The sequence below is a fragment of the Schistocerca gregaria genome, chromosome 1 (assembly GCF_023897955.1).
Source record: "Schistocerca gregaria isolate iqSchGreg1 chromosome 1, iqSchGreg1.2, whole genome shotgun sequence".
NCBI lineage: Eukaryota > Metazoa > Arthropoda > Insecta > Orthoptera > Acrididae > Schistocerca > Schistocerca gregaria.
Window position 1 is genome coordinate 523,707,277 of NC_064920.1, and position 17,598 is coordinate 523,724,874.

The window sequence follows — 17,598 nt, forward strand, 5'->3', positions numbered from 1 at the left end:
AATAATGCCTTGTACACATGTTATCACGCCACACGGAATGTCGCAGTAATCGGTTTCACATCAACCTTCGACAAGCATGGTACTGTGTCCAACACACATAGAACCTTCATGCACAGGCTTCGCTGCAGTTAACACATCACGCGTTCAACATTTCCTTTCACTATCATTGGTCGTTTGTTCCGTAGCAACTATGAGTTCTTATCTATCAATTAGAAGTTGTTTCTTAGCAGTAACAGTTGTTCTTTGGGAATTGTCTATCAATAAATGTACCGACACGCTTCGCGACCCTGTAGCATGGTCTCCAGAACCTGATAGAATAACTACATAAGTAAAGAGTCGTGGACAGTCCGTAAATGGATCATGCCCTGACTGTGCTCAACATGTCTCTTTGAAGCCTAACAATCCTGTTGATAAAGAAGAAGAGACTTTACAAACTGTTTGTAAAATTGCTTACTGCAGGTCTGGGCCCCCCACAGCAGGAACCAGTATGGAGCACCCCTCGGCCGACAGCGACCCGCTGGTGGTCCCTGGAGCCACTCTGCGCCGTCTGATGGGTCTGTGGCAGCCACAAGGCCGGGTAGCACGCCGCCTCAACGGACTGCTCGCCGGCTTCATTATTGCCACCCTCGCGTTTCTGCCCGCCTGTGTGGCTCTCAAGCTGTACGTGGACCCTCCGGAAGAGCTTGAGCGGATCACGCTCTGCAGCCTCGCCACTTCTATCTGCATCGGATTTCTCTTCAAGGTAACCCTTACAAGCCACTCTTCATTTTTGAGAGCGACAAGATGACTTTTTCCATTTAGTTAAAATGTTACCGGTGGTCTCGAAGTTAAGCCTATTTTATAAATATGTTGGAGTTTCTAAAACAGCTCATCTATGAATTAAGTAAAATTTCATTTACTTCCTACATCAGACACACACACACACACACACACACACACACACATACACACACACAATCATATACATACACCTACATACAGAGAGAGAGAGAGAGAAAGATAGAGAGAGAGGGACAGAGGAGAGTGGGAGAGAGATATATATATATATGCGACAATTCTAACTTACTGTTTTTGTCTCACGTTTTGAAGTATGAATAACGTAATATAGCATAGTGAAGAAAACTGTCTGGCTGACCATTGGAATAAAATCGAACGAGTCAGTCGAAAGATACCTGTTTATCTTTTGCAGCTGAGACATGATGAAACATTTTCAGAAACAAAGCCTCAAGAATACAGCACTTTGGAACATAACTGAAAGTAGACGTATATCTATACGAAACAATGTAGTACCAACATAAAAACAAATAAAGGACACATTTCCTAAGTAGAACGAGTGTTTAATTTAGCAGCTATTTTGTGAGCTTATCTTAGGCCTAATGTGATCGAAATAAGGAAACACACACAACAATAAAGTTAACTGACAGATAAACGTAAGACTATTCCCTGATATATTTTTGCAACTAAAACGTTCATTGTGAAACACCCTTTAGGAGAATATAATATACATAGCTTAAATACCATACGAAAAGAATGTTACAGACTCAACGAGTTCCTTGTTTGAGTGTAGCGTTGACTGATGAGTATCAAAATTAGACTTATCTGTCATGATGGTAAGATCGCAGAGGCAAATCGATGGTTGGGAAGCTAGTGCTTTAGTACTTCCGTCGAGGTGTCCAGCAACAATTTACGTCTTCATCTACGTCTGGAGTCCGTACGTCATCGTATGATAAGTGGCATAGGGTGCATTTCAGTAGAACTTGCCTTCCTCCAATACTCTTCCTGTCCTATTCGGGGATGGTACGCTAGAAGATAGACTTTTTGCATCTTTCTGTTTGAGCCAGAATTTCTCTTATTTTAGCATGGCGGTCAGTACTCGTGGTGTATATTCTAAAGAGTCATATTTTTCTTGACACGTTTTTGAACGCTCTCTGCGTCGCACAACGGCTTTTACACAAACGTATTCCAACTGCACTTCGTTCTTGCGGTGTCCAAATAAACCCAAGACAAGTTGTGCAGTTTTCCTATGAATGCTTTTCTGTTTCTGACGTTAATCCAATCTGGTGACTTTCCCAGACCACGAAAGAACATTCACGAATTGATCGCACGACGTTGGGCATGTTGCCTCTATTTTGCGTGAGCTATATTTACTTAGAATTCTTCTAGCAAATCTTTTCTGGCATCTGACTGCTCCAACTTTACATTTATGTGGTCCCTCCATCTAAAACCGCTACGGTCGGATAGTTTAATATACTTGGAGACCTTGACTGATACCAGTGACGATTGTGTAGTCAAACGTTTTAGGACCTTTTCGCCTATTTACAAGCATTCCAATAACATTCACTCGTGATACAGGTGTCACACTTTGCACTAGACCGTGAACATCTGTACGTGTTTCTCAATTGATATTGCCCTGACCACTATTTAGCTATGTACAACTACACCTATAGTCCACAAGACTACTTATAGTGTGTGGCAGAGGGAATTTTGTGCACCACAGACAGTGATGCAACAACACACTGGTTTTTATAGCCAAATAGGTTTTTTCAGTCGAATGAAACAAGTCTGTGCTGTCAAGTCAGCTACTATTTCGTGTATTAGTTCCGTTTGGTACGATCAGCGAAATTCAAGAATTGGTTGAATGGGGCCTTGTAAGCTACCTCCTTCGTTAGTGGACTGTATTTTCTGAGAATTCTACCAATGAATCACAGTCAGGCATCTGCCTTACCCGCGATTAGTCTTATGTGATCGTTGTACTTTAAACTGATTCGTACGCATACTGCTGCTTCCAGTGATTCTTCCGTAATCGTGAAATTATTCAAAAATGGGTGACAATGTATGTGCAGCACTTCACATTTGTTTACGTTGAGGATCAGCAGCTTATCGTTGCATCAAGCTTCCAGATCTTCCTCGTCACCCTCCAAAAGTCTGGTGGAAATTACGACATTATGTTGTCTGTGAAGAGTAAAGGTACCGCAAAATTCCTTTGGTACACCCAAACATTTACGTTTGATGATTTTTGTCGGTTACGAATGACATGCTACGTTGTGTTTGCTAGAACGTCTTGAACCCAGTCACACCAGGCGGTTGTAGGAGCAGAGGTAGTAGTATACAGTTACTGTGGACACGCCAGTGCTATGGATTAAATCTTAAATGGCTTTGAAGTGTTTCTGATGAAGTATGAACGTCTGGCACTTTTGATGGTGATTCTCCCGTCGTATGAAGACGTCAGTATCGATGGCCACCGCTGGTACTAGTTCTGCCCCCGGATACCACCTCCATTCACCTAGCCCCCAACAACCCAGCCCACCTGATTCACGTTGTTAAAGTTCCTCTCAACCCCACTCCCCACCCCTATCCCTCCAGTTCCCCAAAGCTCTGAACCCATTCCTAGCGTTTCTATGACGACCGCCCCCGCCGGCCGGAGTTGCGGAGCGGCTCTAAGCCCTTCAGTCTGGAACCGTGCGACCGCGACGGTCGCAGGTTCGAATCCAGCCTCGGGCATGGATGTGTGTGATGTCCTTAGGTTAGTTAGGTTTAACTAGTTCTAAGTTCTAGGGGACTGATGACCTCAGACGTTAAGTCCCATAGTGCTCAGAGACATTTGAACCATTTTTGAACGACCGCCTTCCACTTACTAGTCGGATAGATTACCAGCAATTTTACTTTATTTGCTGGCAGGTTGACAAAGTCTCTACTAGCCAGCCATTTACAAATCAGAGCCAGACTCTGTAGGCGTTTCTCAATCTGTCTTGCCCGTCCTGCCTACCGTACCGAGGTAGGTGGCACATTGGTTAGCACACTGGACTCGCATGTAGGAGGACGGCTATTCAAACCCGCGTCCGGCCATCCATACTTAGATTTTTCGTGATTTCCCTAAATCACTTCGGGCAAGTTCTGGGATGGTTCCTACGAAAGGGCATGGCCGATTTTCTTCCTCTTCCTTCCCTGTCTCCGTCTCTAATGACCTCGTTATCGACGGGACGTTAAACACTAATCTCCTCCTCCTACCCATCGTGTCATGCTCTTTAACCCAACCTTCGTGAAGGTTAAAGCCTGAAGCGAAGTTCCGGCGCTCAACAGTTAACAACATACGGTGACCAGAGACAGCCTGGTGCCTGTGTCACTTTTTCCTCCAGCTTCGGCACGAAATCTACCGGCCTCAGTCACGGCGATCTTCACAAGTGACTGAACTCTGATTCTATTTCTTGTGCTCAGAGGTGATGGCGTTACGTCAGCACATGATGCCTGCTCACAGGCGGCGCTGTTCGTGGCCCAGGGAGCAACGCTGCGGCAGACGGTGCGACAGATGGAGGACATCAGGAGGCGGTTCGGCAGTGGAGAGGAGAATCAGCGGACGCGGCGCCGGTACCAGAGGCTGTCAAACAGCGTCTACCTGCACTACCAGGTTCGAACAGGACACGCAGCTGCAGCCTCGGCGGTAGTTAACTGTCGTTTTTGACACGTAATGAGAACATTGTATCTACTACCATAGATCGCGTAGTGGCTGTGTTAGTAACATGATAAATCCACGTTGCCACCCGTAGAAAAATAGATCTTTCCGAACTGTATTCCAAATTTGTCCATTTTTAAGATGCTATGTTATGACATATACTTGAGATCGCCTTTACAGCAGTCATTAGACAGGGTGGAATAGGAACCTGTCGTATCATCAGCTAAGTGCTGGAAATGACATTTCACTGACGTTTACTGCAGAACGTCCAAGAAAAATGTATCGAACTCCCACTCCAACTACACAGCATGTTCCACCTAACTTTGCCACCTCCAATATTACCGACATGAAGCAAAGGTTGTAAAAAGCAATTGGCCGGATATGCCGTATGTGAGTGGCTCACTCAGTGGACAGGAGTTCATAGTACTTACAAGTAAACAAACACCACTTTCACCACAATGGCACATGTATGTTTATTTCTGCTGAAATGGTGAATTAGTGATGACAGACTTGGTTTCACTGCTTACAGCCTTAATACTTAGACTTTAAATAATGGAAACAGGGCAACAGTTTCTGACGTAATGGTGTTATGCCGTGATGAGGATTTCCTGTATTGTTCTGAAATCTGCTGTTGACAAACCTTACACTATGCATTTCGGCAGAAACGTTGGGGCCGTTTCCCTCCTTTATAGTCAACGTATTTCAGCAGTAATGAGGTTTAGAGCAGTGAAAATAAGTCTGCCTCACTGACTGTATATCTAGTTTTCATTTCCGTAGAAATAAGATAGATATATCATTTAAAATAGCTGGTGAGGTGAGAGGACTCACGCACATCCGGCCGGGGTGGTCTAGCGGTTCTACGTAGTACAGTCTGGAACCGCGCGACCGCTACGGTCGCAGGTTCAAATCCTGCCTCAGGCATCGATGTCTGTGATGTCCTTAGGTTAGTTAGGTTTAAGTAGTTCTAAGTTCTAGGGGACTGATGACCTCGGAAGTTTTAAGGCCCATAGTGCTCAGAGCCATTTGAACTATTTGAACTCACGCACTGAGGGTTCCGTACAAATTATGTGTATAGACGACTTATCGAGTCCGGGATTCGAGGATATTCACAATTTTTGTCTGTTATCGACATTTATAGCGGCAATATATTGGTCCCAGGGATTTCAAGACTTTCCAGAATGTTTTAAGTTTCAAGTTGGATAACAAACGACAAAAAATTTTTTTTCGTGTGATTTAGTCACAAATTAACAATTTCGCAGTTTTCCCATTACCTGTACTGTAAAACCTTGCTTTTTGCCAAATTTCATGATTCTATGTCAAGGGGATTCGATGACTGATTTTTCGAGTGTCAAAATATGTTACATAATCACCGTACCTTTTAATTTATTTGACTTAGAAGATTAATACTTTTACACCAACAAGGGACCGTGGACTTGAATACGTGACATTAATTTAATTTTGATACATGAAGCTGTTCCAGAGGAAAAGAATCCTAACCGATGGACACACAAATAGGAAGACGAATAAAAACGTCAAAGAAAATACTTTTTCGTATTATGTAATTGTGAATTACCAATTTTAGAACTTTATCCCTTACTTGTGTTGTGAAACGTTGCTTCTTGTCAAATCTCATAATCCTATGTCAAGGGAAAATACCCTATACGTTTTGGCGAGTGATTTGTTGAGTATAGAAATTATGACATAAATAAATCTTTTGATTGGAATGACTTAGAAACTTAACATTTTTACACCGCCAAGGAAGAGAGACATTAATTTTTGACATTAATTTGAACTTGATACGTCTACTAGCTCCTGAGAAAAATGTTTCTTAACAGGTCGACTGCGCGTCACACACTGTGTTACGCATGGAGTACGCATTATAACACAAACTATGTCATACCAAGTCCCGACATTGTGATCCGTTGCCTTCCTCGTGGAACTTACTGAAGTACTGAGATATTGTTCCGTTTACTTGCTTACCTAGAACGTCAAGTCTGGGACAGCGCCGTATTGGAGACTGTGACAAGTAGTGAAGTGTGATGTATAGAACCTTTTAACACTTTTCAGACTTACACCTCAAGCCAGACTGCTTTAATACATTTATATATTATCATTTTGCAATGATAAGTATTCACTTTGTGTGCTGCAATCTTTTACTGAAATTTTGGATACCGCTCTGGAAAAGTAACGTTTATCCAAAAGTGATAAACTGTAAAAGGTAAAACATGGCGACGTACCTACGAACAAATATAAGGTTCAGCTCTACAGTCGAGAAAGCCTTGTCAACACTGTATTTAACAGTTCATGTGTACATTATAACCATTAACGGAAGTATAAGAAAGAAGTTTATCAAGAACTCGTTATAAATTAAAAACATTTTGAAATAGAAGCTATTAGCAACTAAGACAAATTTTCATTTTCAAAATTCTCCATCGAAAAAAGACCAGTTTCAACGTATATGATAAAGCACATAACGAAATATGGCTTAATCGAAACATTACGTAAACATTATTTAACTAGTTTTTAATCTTCAGAATGAAATTTTCACTCTGCAGTGGAGTGTGCGCTAATATGAAATTTCCTTGTGTAGCTCAGGTGGTAGGGCACTTTCCGCGAAAGACAAAGGTTTGGAGTTCGAATCTCTGAAAATTTTCAACGTAGCGCGCCTCCAGTGTTGGTATATAAGCACCAGAATCAGGGCTGGGGATCAATATGGGTATCATTATGGCATTTGTGTCTTTCCGACGTGTGTGCGACTAATGCGGAAACGTGAACTATGGCGACGTTATAAACAAATGCGTCCATAAAAGATCAACGTGCTGTTGTTCTTTTCGTGTCCGCCGAAGGATAAACACCGGTAGACATCTATTGGAGAATGAATAATATGTATGGGGAAACATGTTTGTCGAAAACCACCGTTGCGATATGTTGCGCTATGTTCCGTGCTGGTCGCAAGTCAACACAGAACAACTGTCGATCGGGGAGGGCAGTCTCGTCCATTACGGACAAGGGGAAGCGCTTGAAGGGTCGACGATTCCTTTCGGACGACGATGCATATCAGAAAATTGGGGCTATCTTCACACAGCATTATACGGTGTTTTACCAGGCGGGTATCTTCAACCTGGTGCATCAATGGGATGAGTGCTTCAATGCTCACAGAGACTTTGCCTGATTGGCATAAAGACTCTGGACTGCAGGGGCCTCCAACGGAAACTTTTTGGTGTCTCCTTATGTTATTTAGCACTTACTCGTAAATATGTAGATCCCTAATATTTGAAACCGCCGCACAGAATATGACCTCAGGTCTTAGTCCAACAAAATGCTTGAAACAGCTTATGGCCGTATCTAGTGTACCTTCGTTGATGTGGTCGTAAAATCGGTCACTAGATTCAAACACCGACCAGGAGGCACTGTGTATCTGAGCTACACCAAACTGCAGGTCAACACTCTCCACCACTGGGGAAGCGACGTGTTGCTTTTGGTTTCTTGATGGGAGAGAGAAGAGAGAGGGTGAAATTCTATCTCTGTATATATACACCTATCGAATTATGCCAACGGTTACTCGATTTATTGCCATCCGACTTGTGTTGCACACACCCTCACTCAACTGGGGACAAACTTGGGATCCAAACAAAAACATAGCACGCATTAACGATTATATAGAATTAGTATGTCATGATATCTGTCTCCCTCGCCGAGTAAATTCTGGTGATGATAGTTGCCCACAACCGCAACAAAGTAAGATTGTTTTGTGAGACGTGTGTAATGTTGCAAGGAACCAAGTTGAAGAGTAAACCGCGGACTACCCTTCTAGAAGCCGGTATTGCCCGTGTGAACATATTGGTGGTGGGGCAGGTAACTGCAAGGACGGTGTCGCTGTGTTTCAGAATAATGGCCCAAAATGATAGTCTCAGTCAGCTCAGTCAGACACGTTGGTCGTATGTGAACTACAATCCGACGAAAACGAGCTGTTTTTATTGCCAGTGCGGTCACAAAATAAACAGTCGTTGTTGTGTAATGGTCTTCCATTCCATGTCCCAAAATAAAAACGTGTAAGATCAATAATTCGAAAAAATATTCACATTAACAAATGGAAGTAATTTTTTTAAAAACTGAGGTTCATTTATAGTTCTAAGAGTATTACTATTTGGTGAACAGGTGCCAGGAATGACATGTCATTATTGGAAGACATTAGCAGTAAGGTTCAAATTAAAAAAAATAGTGCTGACTCACAGATGCTCTGTCCTTAGATGAAGCACACATTTCACTTTAGGCAAATTCTGACAAATGCTGATAGTATTGCATCTTTATGATCATATCACATTCATTTAGCTGAGACGAGGCGTAGTTCTGAAGACCGTAAATTGTCAGTTAAGTGACTGTTTATAAATTTCGTTCCCAGTGACGTGCACTTGTGATTATGTTCCCTGTAGTAACACAAACGCCGCAAGCTCTCATCAAGTGTGCAGTTTACAGTAGTGACTCATTGACTCATAAACTAAAGATTGGGGCCCCATACAATAAAGGATAGTAAAGTGTGTCGGGTTCGTTTCGGAAACCCTCACGCCTATTTCTAATAGCAACTCATTCCTGTGTTGGACGCCCACTTAGATTAAGCTTTAGTTTCGAAGTCACAAAAGAACTCTGTGCTGTCTGCCAGTTTAGGAGAACAACTCCTTCGAAAGGCGTTGATTTTAGTGTTGTTATAATTAATATCTATATGTCACTGGTAGCACAATTATCAATAAATGCCCATTCAATAGATGACTCGATGGTTACATTTACCAAAGTAGCCAACGATAAAAATATATATGTTCTGTTAACTTTTTTTTGTTAATAAAAACGTATTTCCGCTACGACGGTATCACACTACCGCGAATACTTTTGGATTTAGTGATCTATTAGATTTATCTATAAATTAGTTGTCTATTTGTTACAGAAACTGACAGACACCCAGTGGCGTTATCTCCTGAGTCAGCAATGAGATGACGATAGATTGCATTTCTCAACGGAGTGACTTTAAATAAGAGTTCTGTAAATGATGCTATTCATTACTAAACACCAGTCGCGTAATGGAGGCAACTCACATTGAGGATAGCATCGTTTGCGTAAATTGCACGCTGCAGTACAGCGTATTTAATTTTCTATGAAATTTACTTCTCAGATTACCTTGTAGATCTCATCCTCATATTCGTTCAGTAATTTTCAGTTATATTAGTCCAGTGACTAGGTTTACAGGCGCCGTTGTTTGGAAACAGAAACCAGCCAGAATCATAATTTTGCTGTACTAAAATGATGGCCTAAAATACCTCATGGGGTTCTGTTCCTGAATAGAAAATCATTTAACGAAAGAACACGAACGGCGTCCGACCGCCAGCTTCACCTATTTTATTTATTTTTAATTTTTACCTGCAACGTATGTAACTCACAACATACGTAATAAATGTTTAGGAGACTAAGTGGTGGCTTGAATCAGTGATGGAGCCGACAGAGTAAATATATTTAAATAACCTTCATCGACAAAAAGTATTGCAACTACAGAGCCTACATTTTCTCTGCTTGAGATTCTCAGAACAAGAAGCGACATAACAGAAAGAGTCAGAGTGAAGCAAACAGTTTCATATTTTTCAGTTACTTTACATTCACTACTTACATTTCCTGGAAGTATAGTCGTTTTAAACAGACTCTCTGTCAAATGTGTTAATATTATCTTTCACCGGAGAGCATGATTTTCTTGTAAATAAAAATATCTTCTCTCACTAAACAAAATTAACTCAGTCATTAATTAAGAAGATATTAGAGAAAAATGCCAAGTAATGTGTAATGCTTCAATACATTGTCGTAAATGAAACCTTCTAACAGATGCAAGCTGTAAGCCGCACCAGCTCTCGAAAAGCATTATGCGTCTTTCGTCGACAACACTGCATAATTAATTAACCTGACCACATATCACGGAGTGCTCAAAGCTGCCATATCCAATGATATATTGTTGCCCACATAAGTGAAGATACCGTGTCTGACTCTCATCTGGCATCACAGTGTATATTCCGCTATGTAGTGGGAAGCCCATTTCGATCATCAAGAATTGCTTAAAACTGCAGCTGCACATCTCCAGGATTTGCCCGTTTTTGTATTGAGATGGACGCAAGTTGTAATAATGGCAGGCGCGTACGTTTGCGAACTAGTAAATGGTTCAAAGGTTTCGTAATTTCTGACAACCCTTATGTACACGTGTTTCTCGTGCAATCCGGCACAGAAAGGCGTAGAAGTGGTTGCTCTGTTTGTGCAGATGGTGGCGGTGCCGGCGGTGATCGGCTGGGTCCTCTGCCCGCTGCTGTCCCGCAGCGTAATGAGGGCCGACCAGGACCACCAGGAGGTTCCTCGGCAGCTCCCGGTTCCCGTATGGCTCCCAGTCGACGCCTATGCGTCGCCAACGTACGAGCTCCTGTATGTTACCCATTCCTTCTGTGCTCTGGTCGCAGCCGAGTCCAGCGTCTGCACGGACATCTTCTTCATTCATATGATGCTAATGGTTGCAGCCGAGTTGGAGGTTCTGAACGATAACATTTCTGCCATGCGACACTTTAATATGCGTTTAACGAGCACCAGGAGACAGGAATATGTTTCTAGAAATCAAAGTGATGGCGGACGATCGGCGATATGTAACATTGACCAGCCCCTTGGTCAGCAGACAATGACAGAGAATGTTGAACACGAGTGGATTCATCAACAACTAGTGAAGAACGTGCTTCACCACCAGGCCATTTTAAGGTCAGTATTGCGTAGATTGTACACAACAGAATCCACTTAACTTCGTCTTATTCTCGATATTATTGTATCAAAATAATTAAATTCGTTTTTAGTATGCATAATATATCTCTGAGACTGTTTAGTAACATTCCAAACTATTTGACACAGAGAGGACGTCCGCCTCCACGACAATTATAGATACAGTAAAACCGATTGTAGAGAACTTCTCGCCAAAAAACAAACAAAACACAGAAGAAAATACGTAGGGACGGATATATATATATATATATATATATATATATATATATATATATATATATATATATATATATATGATGAGTCACCTAACGTTACCGCTGGATATATTTCGTAAACCACATCAAATACTGACGAATCGATTACACAGACCGAACGTGAGGAGAGGGGCTAGTGTAATTGGTTAATACAAACCATAAAAAAATGCACGGAAGTATGTTTTTTAACACAAACCTCCGTTTTTTTAAATGGAACCCTGTTAGGTTTGTTAGCACATCTGAAAATATAAACAAATACGTAATCAGTGCCGTTTTTTGCATTTTAAAATGTTAATTACATCCGGAGATATTGTAACCTAAAGTTGACGCTTGAGTACCACTCCTCCGCTGTTCGATCGTGTGTATCGAAGAGCACCGAATTACGTAGGGATCCAAAGGGAACGTTGATAGACCTTAGGTACAGAAGAGACTGGAACAGCAAATTACGTCCACATGCTAACACCTTTTTATTAGTCTTTTTCACTGACGCACATGTACATTACTATGAGGGGTGAGGTACACGTACACACGTGGTTTCCGTTTTCAATTACGCAGTAGAATAGAGTGTCTCCCGATATGTCAGGCCAATCGATGTTCATTGTAATGGCCATCATTTCCTGCACACAGTTGCAATCTCTGGCGTCACGAATGTCGTACACGCCGGAGTACATCTGGTGTAATGTCACAGCTGGCTGCCACAATACGTTGTTTCATATCCTCTGAGGTTGTAGACTCATCACGGTACACATTCTCCTTTAACGTACCCCACAGAAAGAAATCCAGAGGTATAAGATCAGGAGAACGGGCTGGCCAATTTATGCGTCCTCCACGTCCTATGAAACGCCCGTCGAACGTGTACCTCACCCCTCATGGTAATGTACATGTGCGTCTGTGAAAAAGACCAATAATAAGGTGTTAGCATGTGGACGTAATGTGTTGTTCCAGTCTCTTCTGTACCTAAGGTCTATCACCGTTCCCTTTGGTTCTCTACGTAATTCGGTACTCTCCGATACATACGATCGAACAGCGGACTGGTACTCGAGCGTCAAATTTAGGTTACAATATCTCCGGATGTAATTAACATTTTACAATGCAACAAACGGCACTGATTATGTTCAAATGGTTCATATGGCTCTGAGCACTATGGCACTCAACTGCTGTGGTCATCAGTCCCCTAGAACTTAGAACTACTTAAACCTAACTAACCTAAGGACATCACAAACATCCATGCCCGAGGCAGGATTCGAACCTGCGACCGTAGCAGTCGCACGGTTCGTGACTGAGCGCCTAGAACCGCGAGACCACCGCGACCGGCACTGATTATGTATTTGTTTATATGTTCAGATGTGCTAACAAAACTAACGGGGTTCCGCTTTAAAAAAAACGTAGGTTTGTGTTAAAAAACTTACTTCCGTGCATTTTTTTATGGTTTGTATTAACCAATTACACTAGTCCCTCTTCTCACGTTCGATTCGTCAGTATTTGATGTGGTTTACGAAATATGTCCAGCGGTAATATATATATATATATATATATATATATATATATATATATATATATATATATAATTTGTTGTGGTCTTCACTCCAGAGACTGGTTTGATGCAGCTCTCCGTGCTACTCTAGCCTGTGGAAGCTTCTTCATCTCTCAGTAACTACTGGAACCTACATTCTTCTGAATCTGGTTAGGTTAGCGTATCCATCTCTTGGTCTCCCTCTACGATATTTACCCTCCACGCTTCCCTCCAGTACAAATTTGGTGATCCTTTGATGCCTCACAACGTGTCCTACCAACCGATCCCTTCTTATAGTCAAGCTGTGCCACAAATTTCTCTTATCCCAATTCTTTTCAGTACCTCCTCGTTAGTTACATGATCTACCTATCTAATCTCTTCAGCATTCTTCTGTAGCACCACATTTCGCAAGCTTCTATTGTCTTTTAGTGTAAACTATTGGTCGTTCATGTTTCACTTTCATACGTGGCTACATTCCATACAAATACGTTCATAAAAGCCTACCTGACACTTAAATCTATACTTGATGTTAACAATTGTTTTGTGATTATTGTATTGTAAGTTAAGCTAGGGGTTCTTTTCTCATGTAGGAATGCTTTTGAAAGGCTTTTATGTGTTCATGTTTATCATGATTAATTTCTTTTGGTTTGTGAATTTATTGTCAGGATCTTGCTAATTAAGGAGGTTTTCGAATTTCATGAACTACATCATTGAACCCAATGTGTATGGCGATTCAGTAATAAAATGATTTAGTACAGTTAACAGTTGTTCATGTGTTCTAGAGTAGAAGCTACTCCTCCCTCATGGAAATATTTTAGGGCATCTACGACGGCTGTTATCGTGATGCCTAATCGTGACTTCATCTGGGATATCCTTACCTTGCAAGGCCTGGTTCCACAGGCAGTTTAGTTCTGTCAGATATTTGCGTGCATTTCAAGTGGTAAGGACGGGTCGTAACGACTGGGGGAGTGCGTAGATTGTGTTTTATTGTTTGATGGTGAAAGAACACCAGGGGGCAATAAGAACCACCTGATGGTCTAGGAATTCCCCGTCTCTTACCATCGGCAGCTTTAATGTAAGATGGATGACGGAACTTGAGATCTAAATACTCGTACATTTTAATATTTAGTTGTAAAGGTCCGTCAGTAGAGTAGTGTCTCATGTCCACAGTTCCTATTGTTGAGCTTATCTTGTGGTCGTTGATCTGAAATACGAGGGTAATCCCAAAAGTAAGGTCTCCTATTTTTTATAAGTACATAGACCTGTTTATTTCTACAATGGTTTACATAAGATTACAGCTTGAACATTTAGCTCTTATTAGACATAACCAACATTTCTGTCGACTCATTTTTGTAGACGCTGTGGTCCTTTTTGTTTGCCCATGTCATACCAGATCGCCGACATGCCGCTCAGAAAGTTATGAACCTCTTCTTTCACCTCGTCGTCGGAACTGAGTCGCTGGGACAACAGTTAACGCTGACGAGCACTCCGAGACTCTGAAAAACTTCAAACGGGCAATTCAGAACCGGGGAAGAGGAATGTTGAGCAACGGGGTATACATTCTCCATGACAACGCTCGCCTAGGACTCACTCGGCAAACCGTTTTCTAAATTTATGTGGTGGCAGGGTTTCGAAACGGGGCTGATGGTGCTTTGATTGCTAATAAAAGGCTCTAAGCCATTACCCCTAGACCATGGGTTAACAGATGTTGTTGGGGGGCAGGCTTCCGCCAGAAGACACGGCTGCAGGGACATCAAGCTTCTGGCCTTATCCCACCATCCGGCTTGCGCTCTGGCAGAAACGTAACTCGGAAAACTACCAGAACGGTACGCTTCCGCCTCCTGATGCCATGAAACAGATGAAGAAGGTGGTGACTGCTGTGGTGTGGGCGGGTCCATCTCCATCGGTAGGACGAGAGGAGGCAGAGGAGGCTATGGCTCCGTCTTCATGGGGCCATCCCGAGGTGTTGTGAGGACACCCTCTGGCAGCTGCTGCGGCCTCGCTGTCCTCTGGACCCGTGAATCTGGCGGAAGAGACACTGCAAGATCATCATTCTCATGAGAGGTGCGTAGTTGATTTTGATGGCGGCGCTGCAAGCCGTCTGGACCTGAAATAAGATACACGCAAGCGCTAATTCGACAAACGATCTCGCCTCACGCCTACCGTCTGCTGCTGCTAAAAACCCTGTAACAGACAATATCATGTGGCGTTCCTTGCGCCTTCCTTGGGTGCCTGATGCTGAGGATGTTGGAGCATGTGCAGGAGTGTTCGATGGCGGCGACCGTGAAGCCACGGTCCATCTCGTGGGTGCGAACGATATGAGGGGAGAAACAGTTGCAATACTTGATCCCTAGTGTGTGTGGAGCGAAGTTTGGCCATCTGCTGCTTGAATGTCCTTACAAAACGTTCTGCTTCGCCGTTTGACTGAGAATGGAACGGTGCACTAGTTAGATACTGTATGCCACTCCATTCACAAAATGTTTGAAATTCATTTGACGTGCACTGAGGGCCGTTGTCTGAAAATATTACTTCAGGTAAAACTTCTAGGCGATCAATCAGCGAGTGCTGGATTGCAACTTAGGCCAAGCAGAGAATTTTTGTGGTGGAGCAGACTGATTTTTCACACATGAGTGACACTTTGACTTCATCTCTTCTATTTTGACGTCCATACCCTGCCAAGTATAGTGTCGACGCCGTAACTGTTTTGTATGAACAATCCCCCAGTGTCCTTGGTGAAGTAATTGCAACACTTCTTTCTACAAAGCTTTAGGGAACAACACACGTCCATAGTCATATTAAATAAGAATCACACCTTACTGTACAGTGAGACTATGCCGATGTGCAAAATATCGGCGCAATAAAGAGTTATTTATTCTAGAACAAGACCAAGATGTGCGAATGTACTTGAGCAAAATGTTGAAATCTGAATCAGCTTCCGTGGCCTGTGCAATCTGCTTATAGTTCAGCAGAAATGACTGAAGCTATTCAGAAACCTGAGCATCGATGTGACATAAAGATGCAGCAGAAGTGTCAAAGCGTATCCGGACCAATCGGAAGATAGCCGGCCGGGGTGGCTGAGCGGTTCTAGGCGCTGCAGTCTGGAACTGCGCTACCGCTACAGTCGCTACTTCGAATCCTGGCTCGGGCATGGATGTGTATTATGTCCTTAGGTTAGTTAGATGTAAGTAATTCTAAGTTCTAGGGGACTTATTACCTTAGAAGTTAAGTCCCATAGTGCTCAGAACCAATCGGAAACCATGAAAGTGCATCTCAATTACCATAATGAGCCGTCAGACGACGCACTATCTCGTACTGGCATTGAGACAGCATCAACGAACATGTTTGCAATTTTTTGGCAGCTGTCACTAAGTACAATTTTCTGCCATACAAATAGTGGTGGACTTTGGTGACAGCATACACAATAGCCAAAGCCACTTCCTCAGTTTGTGAATAGTTACACTGACCTGTCTCTTGATGCGAAGGTGATAGGCCTGCCTTTATCACCAATTCTGTGTGAAAGGCCTGCATGGATTCCGTAAGAGGAAGCGTCAACCTGCAATACCACTGGTTTGCCAGGATCAGAGTGAACTAAGCATCGGCCAGTGAGCAATGCATCTTTAATCTTTTTGAAAAGCTATGTGGCACTCATCTGTCCAAACAAATAAGACGTTGTTGCAACGCAAGCGACGCAATGGGACCGCTACTTGCGTAGCATTCGGTATGAGCCGAATATAATAGTTCATTTTCCCTAAAACTGATTCAGTTCCGTGATATTGCGGGGAACTGGCAAGTCTCGTATGGCTAACAAATGTGACTGAAGAGGTTGTCCAACTTGACGGTTTATGACATGACCAAGATACTGTAACTCAGGTTTTAAAAAAATCACACATGTCCAGTCTACGCTTCAGTACTATATCAGATAACACAAGAAACAAAGCACGTAAATTTGCAGTATGTTCTTTAAGTGTAAGACTTGCTATGACAATAGCGTCCAGATAGTTTGAATAGTTTGGCACTTGTGCAGTCACCTGTTCCAAATACTGTTAAAAATGGCAGATGCGGGAGCACTGCCAAAAAGCAAATGCAAATGTTTAAACGAGCCCAAATGAATATTTACTACACACGCTCTTTGCGATTCTTCAGAAATGCCTCTGAGCACTATGGGACTTAACTTCTGAGGTCATCAGTTCCCTAGAACTTAGAACTACTTAAACCTAACTAACCTAAGGACATCACACACATCCATGCCCGAGGGAGGATTCCAACCTGCGAATGTAGTGGTTGTGCGGTTCCACACCGTAGCGCGTAGAATCGCTCGGCCACACCGACCGGCTGAGATTCTTCAACTACCGTTATTCGAAGGTATACATCGCGCAAATCAAATTTTGAAAAATAGCGTCCAGTGACTAATTTGTCCATGACATCCTGTGGGTGTGGCAAGGGATAAGTATCAATTACAGTTTGTGGGTTGAGTGTAGAATTAAAGTCAACACAGAGGCAAATACGACCTGAAGGTTTGCGGAACAAAACCAGTGGACTTGCCCATTGACTAGCTGATACGGGCGCAAGAGCTCCGCTATCTTGCAGTCCTT

At 42.6% G+C, this 17,598-nt stretch overlaps 1 protein-coding gene across 1 annotated transcript in view; it reads left to right on the top strand.

Moving 5' to 3' along the window:
* Nucleotides 1–481: 481 nt before the first annotated feature.
* The window catches only part of LOC126278793 (uncharacterized), a 38,612-nt gene continuing 21,495 nt past the window's right edge, over nucleotides 482–17,598 (top strand). Inside the window, exons 1-3 of the mRNA XM_049979100.1 lie at nucleotides 482–742; nucleotides 4,256–4,405; nucleotides 10,740–11,221. Coding sequence (XP_049835057.1) covers nucleotides 488–742; nucleotides 4,256–4,405; nucleotides 10,740–11,221 — 887 coding nt within the window. The 5' untranslated portion in view covers nucleotides 482–487. The remainder of the gene's footprint in view (nucleotides 743–4,255; nucleotides 4,406–10,739; nucleotides 11,222–17,598) is intronic.